At 39.5% G+C, this 11,456-nt stretch overlaps 2 protein-coding genes across 2 annotated transcripts in view; one reads left to right on the top strand and one right to left on the bottom strand.

The window, feature by feature from the left end:
• The window catches only part of srsf11 (serine and arginine rich splicing factor 11), a 15,982-nt gene extending 11,888 nt beyond the window's left edge, over positions 1-4,094 (top strand). The window contains exons 11-12 of the mRNA XM_016492266.1: positions 840-1,023; positions 3,318-4,094. Of these exons, the coding sequence (XP_016347752.1) occupies positions 840-1,023; positions 3,318-3,512 (379 nt within the window). The 3' untranslated portion in view covers positions 3,513-4,094. The remainder of the gene's footprint in view (positions 1-839; positions 1,024-3,317) is intronic.
• A 609-nt stretch (positions 4,095-4,703) lies between these two features.
• The window catches only part of ankrd13c (ankyrin repeat domain 13C), a 21,949-nt gene continuing 15,196 nt past the window's right edge, over positions 4,704-11,456 (bottom strand). The window contains exons 7-13 of the mRNA XM_016492265.1: positions 11,227-11,371; positions 11,008-11,139; positions 9,568-9,732; positions 8,462-8,541; positions 7,775-7,873; positions 7,601-7,701; positions 4,704-5,919 (exon numbers count right to left, since the gene is read on the bottom strand). Coding sequence (XP_016347751.1) covers positions 5,789-5,919; positions 7,601-7,701; positions 7,775-7,873; positions 8,462-8,541; positions 9,568-9,732; positions 11,008-11,139; positions 11,227-11,371 — 853 coding nt within the window. The 3' untranslated portion in view covers positions 4,704-5,788. The remainder of the gene's footprint in view (positions 5,920-7,600; positions 7,702-7,774; positions 7,874-8,461; positions 8,542-9,567; positions 9,733-11,007; positions 11,140-11,226; positions 11,372-11,456) is intronic.

The raw sequence follows: 11,456 nt of genomic DNA, 5'->3' as shown, positions 1-11,456 counted from the left end.
GCACTCACACACACTCACTCGCACACTCAAACACACTCACTCGCACACTCACACTCACTCGCACTCACTCGCTCACTCACACACACTCACTCTCACACACACTCACTCGTGCACACACTCACTCGCACTCACTCACACACACGCACTCACTCACACACTCACTCGCACACTCACTCACTCACACACACTCACTCGCACACTCACACACACTCACTCACTCGCACACTCACGCACTCACTCGCACACTCACGCACTCACTCGCACACTCACGCACGCACTCGCACACTCACGCACGCACTCACTCGCACACTCACGCACTCGCACACTCGCTCACTCACTCACTCCAGGCCAAATGAATCCCGCTCTCTCTCTCATCCGTACCTGCGCCTGAAGCCCTGAGACGCGTCTGATGAGGAACGGCCGGGGCAGCAGGGTGTAATTAACTCTCCAGAACAGCAGTGACACCTTACTGCCCCGGTGTGTCCCGACGCCCTCAGCACTGCAATGCACACACACACACTCGCTCACACACACACACTCACTCGCACACTCACACACACTCACTCGCACACTCAAACACACTCACTCGCACACTCACACTCACTCGCACTCACCCGGTGTGTGTTCACGGTGTGTGTGTGTGCACTTAGGATGGGATAAATCCAGAGCACTAATTTCGAGTATGTGTCACCATACTTGGCCACATGTCACTTTCACATTCACTCACACACACTCACTCACACACACTCACACACACACTCTCTCACACACTCTCTCACACACTCACGATCACACCTCCTTCCTCAGACCTGCTTTAACCTGAAAACTCTCTCTCTCAGACACAAGAAAGAGAAAAAAAAGGATAAAGACCGCGAGAGAGACCGTGACCGAGACAGGAAGGATGATTGGGACCGAAATCGGGACAAAAGCGAACGTTCCTCCAGCAAGAAGAGCAAAGACAAGGACAAGGACAGAGACCGAGACAGAGACAGGAAGTCCGACAGTGAGAAGGGAGATGTGAAGGTACCACTGTCTTGCGTTCACTAACCAGTCAACAACTGCGCTTTACATCCTACAGACCTGCCAACCTGTATGCATTTGACCTCAAAGTACGCTGGTACGATTCGTCACTCTAAACTCCACAAACCGTGGAAGATGAAGAGTTTGACCAATCAGAGCGTTTCGTTTTTCTTCTTTTTCGGTTTTGCGCAGGGCTGGGCGATATAGCCAAAAAATTCTCACAATTTTGTTCATATCAGGTGATATAGATACTTATGATAAATACCAAAACTTTTAAGTTTAAAGCCAGATTTTAAGTTTAAAGCCAGATTTGTGCTCAAATGAGACTAGACCAATAATTTTCCTTAAAATTAATATCTTTATTAATATAAATAAAAATTTATTTCTTGGTTTCCGTATGTTCTGAGTGATTTTCAAATCAAGAAACAGGTTTGTGTTGCCTGTTGATAATATAACATTTTTTGTCTCCTAGAAATACACATTTGATAGTATCCTGAGTTAGGATGCAAATGTAGATTTATGTTCATTATCAAAATCAGTAACAGCTGTGAGTATTGTAGCAATCTCATTTTTATATGCTGAAATTTAATTATTCAGACTTTTTTTTATTATTATTAATCATTGGTCTTCCATAGTAGCATACATTTAAATCATGATAAACAGTTAAAACATCACATCTAGCACACCTCAATACCATGGTAAAATATACTATAATTATATTCCATTACTCCTATAATAAAATTTAATATAAATATCCCACATTTCTGTAAAAAAGGCTGAACTATCCTGAACTAAGGGTGATTTTTCTCTAAATCAGATCTGCTGACTCTATCGCCTTCAAACGACTGTCTTTATTGTGTGTGTCCAACGAGTCAGATATCATTCTGAAGGTGTTTAATGGAGAATGTGAACATAAAAATAACTAATTTTTGAAAATTTGCTCATTCCGACTCATTTTGCCAGATGCAAGCTCCTCACCTTTAGGTGACAACTCACTTTTTTGAGATCAAAATAGGTCACCTATGACACTTTTTTTAATATTCAGTTATGAAAAGGTAGACTGGTGTTATTTGTATTGGGAAAAGTAAGACTGATAACCACTTGGCAACTGCTAGTAGGTTTTGCATAGTATTTTCTTTACTCTTTACTCTTAAAACTATGTCTAAAAGGGTAATATTTGATGTATTTGAGGTCTGAGATGTGTGAACGCTGAAGAACAGAGAGAGAGAGGGCAAACATTTAACATTTCAGCTCAGCATTGCCGTCTAATCAGCTAATATTGTTTTAAAGGGATAGTTCACCCAAAAATACTGAAGACGTCGTTAAAACAGTCGACGTGACTACAGTGTTCTACAATAATTTTATGAAGCGACGAGAATACTTTTTGTGCACAAAAACAAAACAAAAACAACGAGTTTATTCAACAACCTCTTCTCTTTGGTGTCATACTCATACGTTGTTTACGTCCAGCGCTTCCAGGTTCTACGTCAGAACGCCGGCTCATTATTGGACGGCTCCTGCATCAGCATCACACGCATGCGTCACGCTGCTCACATGTGCAGCTTCGGCTAATAATGAGCCGGCGTTCAGACGTAGAACACGGAAGCCTTCACTGTGCTTAACCGCGTAAGGATAATGACAGGAAAGAGAAGAGATTGCTCAATAAAGTCGTTATTTTTGTTTTGTTTTTGTGCACAAAAAGTATTCTCGTCGTTAAAATTATTGTAGAACACTGTAGTCACGTCGACTGTTTTAACGACGTCTTTAGTACCTTTATGGATCTTGAGAGTTTGGGTGGCGTTGCTGTCAATGGAGGCCTCTCTGAGCTCTCGGATTTGATCAGAAATATCTTCATTTGTGTTCTGAAGATGAACGAAGGTCTTAGGGGTGTGGAACGACACGAGGGCGAGTAATTAATGACAGCATTTTCATTTTGGGGTGAACTAACCCTTTAAATAGCCTGCATAGCACTTCATCTTTTATAACATGGGATTTCGACCAAATATATTAAATCTTGATTTTTGTCAAATGTTGCAACAAGATGCTTGTGTGTGTGTGTGTCTGTGAGAAAAATTGCAATTTTTGACGTAAGGTAATAAAAAATATTTTTTTAAATACCTCAAAGTAACTACAAATGAGCATGTAAAACAAGTATCTTAAAAAAAAAAAAAAAATCCATGTGGAGCATATGCCCCCAGTTTTTCCCGCTTCTCTGTTTGCATCTCTGTACTCAAAAAAAAAATAATTCCAAGGTCTGCATTCTAGCCCGGCTTCTGAGTTCTGTCTCTGTTCCGCAGGTGACCAGGGACTACGATGAGGAGGAGCAGGGCTACGACAGCGAGCACGAGGAAGAGCGCGAGAGGAACTCGGACGCCGCCTCGTCGCCGCAGGCTAAAGAGCCTCAAGCAGACAGCGCAGACGACGCGGGCCGCGGAGAGTCGGACGGACACAGCGAAGACCAGCGAGACGAAGACATGGACATGAGCGACTGAAGCAGCCCACGGATCAGTGTTTGAGTGTATTGATTAACAGAGTTCAGACGGAGATTAGTCTGAACGTTTCCTCTCTGAACTCCTTCATTCCTCCTCGTTTTTTAAAGTTCTGCATCCTCAGAATCTGCTGTATTTACTGGTACACGCTCATCTGGGTTTTAGAGCTGTTTCTTCTCTCATGGCTGATGTGGAACGATGTTATACTGTATATTTAGTGTAGACCGTTAAAAAATACGCCCATCCACTATGTCTGTTTGCAGTTTCTATTTAAACGAATTACCCCTAATTAAAAGTGCTTGGATAACGTTGTCAAGCAGTGGTTTTTTTCTCCTTTTAATACAATTGCATTTGTTTTTTACAGTTAGCCTGAGTTAGTGTCTTTTTAAACTCGCAGAACGTTTGTGGAACTTCACGTAAACTGGATTACTTTTTCTCGCGGGTCAGTCGACAGTCCAGCTGTATCTACCGCAATGTGTTTTTCCGTAGTGTGAACACACGCCGTCATCATAGACTAGTTTGCTAAGAAATGACGTACCTGTACTGTTTGCAATGTTACAACTGAAAATAAAACTTCATATAAAATTCTTGTCCACTTGTTCCTTCAAAACCACATTCCTAGGGATGTTAGACGGATGTGAAACACATTTATATTTTCTGAGATTTTAACAAGTGTTGCACGCCAGAAGACAATGTTAGCATCCATTCATTTTTGTTGTTGGCGAGAACGGGAAATTAATTATACAGCATAGAATGGTGAGCAGATCTTGTGTTTTCAATTTGTAAAGAGCAACAAATATATTTTGATAATTTAATGACATTTTGGCTGTAATCGAATGCAAATATTCTTGAATATGTCAAGTTTTTGCGCGCGCTTTCAGTAATGGCGCGAAATTCTGAGGCGAGGCTGTTCACAAGTTATTATAATTAAGTAATATCAGCACTAAATTAAAGGTCCGTTCATACCATCAATGATAACTATGTTAGCGTCCACACCAACGTGTTTATTGGAGTTTTTGTATTAAATGCTCTAGATCTTTTAAGGTGGATTTTTTTATTCTTAACGGTTTTAATTAATTTTAAATCAATTTTTAACCCATTAAGCACCCTCGTGAGTTTGAATCCTTAAGAATGTTATGCAAGGCATCAATATCTTGCTAATAAAAAACACATCCTCACAAAAGACTGATAACATTGGACAGACTGGACATTTTATTAATTGCAATTTGTCGTGTAAAAGTGCAGCAGGTTCATACAAGGTTCCTGCTGTACAGCCGAGAGTTCAATGCATTTGGGAGAAAATCTGAAGAATTACTGAAGGCATAAAGCAACTCTAAAAACAATGACATGAAACACAGGGAAAAAAAGAAGCTGGTAACATAAAAATACAAACACGCGAGTTTCCACACTAGCCAGTAGTGGGTCATGGAAGCGTCGCAGCACGTTTCCATTTGGATAAGGACAACTGAAACGAGAGGAAACTTTCCAACGTGATATTGCTGGTGCAAACGTGACGCGAGCTCCTTTTCCCTCGGCACACAGCAAACACACACATAAAACACTTATCTCGAACGTCTCCGAAACATTTTACACTAATATCTCAATAAACATAGTCGTCAGTTATACATCAATCAGTTATACATCAGTCGATTATACTACATTGGAAAACATATTTAAATTTGAATGTATTTATATCCATCTATCAAGGTGAAAGTAAAGTGAAAGTCCCGTGCGTTTCTGCTACATTTACATCCGGTCCAGTCCGATCCTCCACTAGGATGTGAGAAAGCAAATGATCCGAACAAACATACAGTGAAGGGCAGAGTGAATAAGCCCATTTCCCATAATGCAACAAGCAAACGAACTGGAGATGGAAGTGGTATTTACACAAAGTTTGTAGAAATGACATAGACATTGTATTCTGTGACGGGTTTCATACAATTCAAATCATATACAGATGACTTCCGCTTCTTTCCTAAATGTACACGTTTCCTTTAAGTGAAGTATACAAGTTTGTAACAGTTGTACAAAGATTTAAATGAAAACTCGGCTTGTTTAATAATTTATAATGCCGTATTTCCTGCCAGTTACAGAGGTGATGTGAAGCGACGCTCCGTGTTTCTAACGTACCGCTCCATCCGGAGCTTCATCATGTAGTGCAGCTGCGCTCCGCTTCGGATTCACACTCGCTTCAGCACGATCCCTTTGTGTGGGATTGAAGTTTGACCGGAGGGAGATGGGAGGAGATGGAGACGGGGTGAAGCGGGATGGGGAGCGGCTCAGAGGTCTGGGAAGCGGCTGGGATCCTCCTTGTAGTCGTTAGGAATCGTAAAAATGGAGTCGTCGAACTCGTCGTAGCGGAACTCCTGAAAGGTCACGGTGGCAGTGATGGTGGGGAAAACGGGGATGTCTGGAAGAGAAGCACATCATCATCATCATCATCATCATCAGAACATACAGCAGATGATGCTGCGTTCACATTACTATGGAATTATTGTAATTATGAGACAAGAAGAAGATTCTAATTCATCCAGCCTCCAATTGAATCCACATTCGTCTTTTTGGCCAAATGCAATCTTAAATCATCTTCATATTATTTTACAAAATCCTAAAGAACCAACCAAGCACTTCAGGCAACATCAACTATAATAAAACAATACAAACTGCCATTCTGGTTATTTTTGCATCACAATGATCAAGTGGCAGATATTGGACATTTACATTAAGCTTTGTTTTTTAAAATTACATTAGTTACAACAGTGTATTGTTTACAGTATATTTTACAGTTAATTATTTTACAGTTTATTCGTTTACAGTTTATTAGTTTACAGTGTTATTAGTTGACAGTGTATTTTACAGTTTATTAGTTGACAGTGTATTTTACAGTTTATTCGTTTATAATGTATTGTTTACAGTATATTTTACAGTTTATTAGTTTGCTGGTTTTTACAGTTTATTTTTTTTACAGTTTATTAGATTACAATGTATTGTTTACAGTTTATTAGATTACAATGTATTGTTTACAGTATATTTTACAGTTTATTAGTTTACACACACACACACACACACACATATATATATGTATATATACACATACAAATATACATATATATTTCTATATATACACACACATACAAAGAAAACAAGTATATAGAATAGAAAAATAATATAGAAAGCTAGTGTTTTGTTTTTTTTCTTTAAGGGGTCATCGGATGCAAAACTCACTTTTACAAGTTGTTTGAACTGAAATGTGTGTTGGCAGTGTGTGTACACAACCACCCTATAATATTAAAAATCCACCCAGAGTTTTTTTTAAATCCCGATAAATCATATCCCCTTTCTCAGATCAAGCCTTTCTCAGATTCTTGGCAGAGTGACATCACACACACCCAGGACCCTCCCACGAATGTTGATTGACACTGCTGTTGGATGTAACTTTATATTGCATTAATTTAATTATTAATTAAAAAAAATAATAATAATAATGTTCACTTCTTAGTACCCCCGTAGAACTGGTCCTGCATTTACCCAAAGCAGTGGTTTTCAACCTTTTTTACTCCAAGAGCCTTTTCTATTCACTAAAAAACATTTGTATTCTAGTATTATTACTTTTCAATTACATGTAATTATTTTTAAACAAAACATTCAAGATAGATTCAAACATTCCGTGTTCTTTTTTGCAAACATACTTTGCAAAAATGTCACTGCAGATATTCTATACAAGTACGTAAAGCTCAATTACACAGTAATTTTAACAAATAAGCACTAAGTCAACCTGCAATACCAAACAAGACCACAGGGAGATGCCAAAGGACTGCATATAAACTACTATCTGGCTCCATTCAGAATCACTAACCGCACCAAAATACAAATGAAAAATGCAACCATTCTGAATGTGTGGAAACTCATTGTCGCCTTTTAGACTTTTCATTAAGACCTTAAAGAACCATATCAACTTGTGAAAAATGGGCATCCGATGACCCCTTTAAAGAAAAACAAGCAGTTAGAAAACTAATAGAGAGTGCTAGAGTCAGAGGGTCAAATAAAGATGGATGTGTTTTTAGCGGTTTATGCTACATGTATCTGTTTACCTAGTTTGACAGGAAATCCAGGCGGAAGCTTCATCTGAACAAATTCTCTGAGTTTATTAAAGTGCTTGAAGGGTGCGATGACCTCCAAGACATTTAACAGCCTGTAAAACAAGTTGTGATCAGTAAGAAACAGCGCATGGACGTCGCCAGGAGTCTGCAGAGCGGGACACTTACGACTCGATGCTCAGAGGGAAGTCCTGACTCATGGCTACGGTTGCTTTGAAGTTCTTCTTGCTCTCTTTGCACACAAGCTCTCGGCCCAGATGAGGAGCCCTAGAAGACAGCAGACATGAGCAGTGCGTTTGGCTCGTGTTTGCGTATAGCCCTGTTCAGACGGCAACTGTTTCTCATTTGGACGTCTGTAAAAATACATTTACATATCACCTCAGTGATAAAACTGGTGGATTCGGATGGCGATCTCTTCACAGTGGAGAAGCGAGTTCTGTGATCCTGCGAACCCGGGCTGTAAATCAAATTAATTTTATTTACAGATTTATTCTTATTATTGTGTAAAATGTATTTTAAAAATATGTATTATTATGTCAAATAAAAGCATATTTCATAACATGTAATCCTATTTATTATTTGATTATTTAAATCGCCTGTTTAAAAATAGGAAAATAGAATATATACTATATATATACTATAGCTATTATATAGTTGAATATAATTATACGTGATATAAACGTAGGTTATTCGGCAGGGGATTTTTCCACGGGTGGTGAGAGATAAACACCGATATTCTGGATTCAGACAGCAATAAAATCACTGACTACCCGCTGTAAATGATGAAAATCCCTTATGTCCCCCTGAGAAACAACTACCATCCAAACAGGGCTTTATGATGGAGGTCTGACGTACTTTCCCGTCTCGGCGGTGATGTACTCCTCCCAGGAGATAGTGTTCGGAGACGGAGCGGTCAGCGACTGACGCCTCACCGGCTGTGACAGCACAGGGACACAAAAGTTCAAATACAGAAAATTCATCAATGAGCAACACCTCTTGTTCTCAGGTCAAAAACCTGACTGTGGTTTACACCGTACGAGAGAGTCATCACCAGCAGGGGGCGCTGCACAATCAACCTCAGCTCCTGTAAACAGCATTAAACTAAACGCCTCGAGTTAAACTGACAGTCGGAGGTCTTATTGTGCTTTTATGCTTCATCACAATAATCCACATCATATGACATCTAGATTTTAGAGAAATTCCACAATTCTCAGAATACTAGGGTAAAAAACAAACAAAAAAAAATCCTCAAAATGATTGAAAATAACGAAACACCAAGTACTAAAAAAGCTAAGGACAAATGCGACAGAATAAAAAGATACAAATGAAACAAACTGTGCTTAAAGGCTATTGCAATTCTGAAGTATTCAGTTAACGGCCTACTACAGAAATGAATAATCAAATCTAAAATAAAACAGTCTTCACTGTAAGAATTAAACTTTCTTTGTTTCTACAAAAGCTACAGAAGTCGTTCAGTGAAGAGCAGTGAGTGATTTAGTCTTTGTCTTTGTTGTTTGATTAATATTAAGCACACAGTCGCAGCAGGAAGATTAGGCTGCTGTCACTTTAAGAGCCGCACGGATTCAATTTACTGTCACGCACGTATTTATTACATAACCAATGAGGGTTTATGTTAATAATGTATGCATTTTGATACATTTTTGCATGTATTTGACCGTTTAGGCGCGCACCTTGAGCTAAAAATTGACTTTATATGTCTGTGTTCTGCTCGAGGAACAGCGCAATGTTTCTTTCGCGCTTTTAAAAACATGAATACATCTAATCAACTTTAATAAATCAAACACATACATACCATTTTGCAAAAGTCACGTTACATGATTTGCACGTGAAACTGGGCTTTTATGGAGGAGCGAAAGCGCACTGATAGAAAGGGGGCGGAATAATCATTTTATCTCGATTATTGTATTTTCATAATCGTTGGAGGCCGTGAGCGAACTGACCTCGAAGCTCTGCTCGATGATACTCCCTCCTCCTTTGCTGAAGCTCTCCATGATGGCCTTGTTCCTCAGGATGTCCTCCTCGCTCAGGTGCTCGCGTCTCTTCCTGGACTCCAGAACCAGGCCGTTCACCATGTAGAAATCCGCCAGGAAATTCCCCACTCGCTCCTGCGGGAACGTCACGAGAGGACGCTGTCAGACGCCATCAAACCACTCAGAAACAGCACTACAACAACGGCATCTAGTTATCTTCTGAGATTCCTTCGATAATGATAAATAGATTATATTTTTCTGAGCTGGTTTAGGCGTGTGGTGTCATATTGAAACCACTTTCTTAATAAGCGAGTCGTTGAATCATTCATTCAACCAATTCATCCAAAACAACCGATTCATTCAGAAACCAAGCAAGTGACTCTCTATAAAATACTCTTCAAGTTAACTGAATTATTCAAAAACGCTGATTTGTTCAGGAACGAAACACCAGCACGTGTCGCTCAGTCAGGAACTTTTAGAAATAGATCATATTGTGTCAGAAATAACCAGAATGCAGTTCGAATGACCCTAAAATTCAATATATGTTGCAAAATGCCCGTTTGAGTTTGTCATATTTCTCTGGTATTTAGTTCATCAATATCACATGTTGTCAGACGCCATCAAACCACTCAGAAACAACAGGTGTGCAATACAGACCAAAAATGATGATCATTAGATGTGTTTTTGAGCTGGTTTAGGCGTGTCGTGTCAGCTGACTCATATTCTTCATATTTAATTCACAGCAGTGACAGAAATTAATGTTTTTATTAACAGGTGATATTTACCACAAACGTTTTCCAGGGGCATTTTTACCTTTTTAAGAGCATTTTTTAACATTCTTAGACGCATCATCTTTTGTGTCAGATTTTTACATTTAATTACGTTCAACAAGTGCAATAATAAGACACTATAGAGCCGTTACAAACCAAATTAAATTAGTATCAACAATATTCATCTTTGCACTGAAGAAGCTGCATTTACACTGCATAAATACAGTTAAAAATGTTTTCAAAATAATATTTTAAAAATACTGATGTTACTTAAATTACAAACATTTTCAATAATTTCAATAATATAGAAATACAAATTTTATTTAATAAAATACTTTACAGTAGTTTTACATATCAGTTTACATTTCCAAACATTCATTTGGCCATTAACTGTAATAATGCAGTGAGATATATGTTAGTGCTGCACACAGAGATCTGATCTGATCATCATCAGTCTGTCTGGAGTCACATGAAGAAACAGAACAAACTGAGACAGACTCAATCCAGAAGAACTGACGCTTCTAGAAACCCAGCAAAAGATAGAAATAACTGACTTAAAACCATTTTTAGCTGCTGAGAATACTAGTGTTCTAATCATTTTGGCCAGCACTGTATAATTTGGTAATCTCCAGACACGTACGGTCTTGTCCTCTCTGAAGAGCCAGCCGGTCTGCGCACGCGAGAAGGTGATGGATTTGGTGGAGAGCGTGGCGGAGTAGATGTCGCTGCTCATCAGGATATCCACCTCCTCCTCCGTCTCCATCTCTGACTCCTGAAACACACACACACACACACACACACGTGTTAGACTCACACCGGCGCAGCACATGCGTGACGAGCAAGCAGACGGAGAACATGCCTCGTGATGAATCCGCTGATAAACCTTCTGCTCGTTGTCCAGAACCACGAAGGACTCGGAGCGAGCGGCGTCTCCACAGAAGATGAAGCTCAGGTCTCCTCGCTGACACTTCATATCAGTGAAGTCGATCAGTGTAGTGTCCAAACTACAGCACACACACACAGAGAGACACACACACACACACACACACACACACACACACACAGAGAGAGAGACACACACACACACAC

The sequence above is a fragment of the Sinocyclocheilus anshuiensis genome, unplaced genomic scaffold (genome assembly GCF_001515605.1).
Source record: "Sinocyclocheilus anshuiensis isolate Anshui unplaced genomic scaffold, SAMN03320099.WGS_v1.1 scaffold1200, whole genome shotgun sequence".
In the NCBI taxonomy this organism is placed as follows: domain Eukaryota; kingdom Metazoa; phylum Chordata; class Actinopteri; order Cypriniformes; family Cyprinidae; genus Sinocyclocheilus; species Sinocyclocheilus anshuiensis.
Note: the sequence above shows the minus strand (reverse complement) of the source record. Positions and strands in the feature narration are given on the sequence as shown.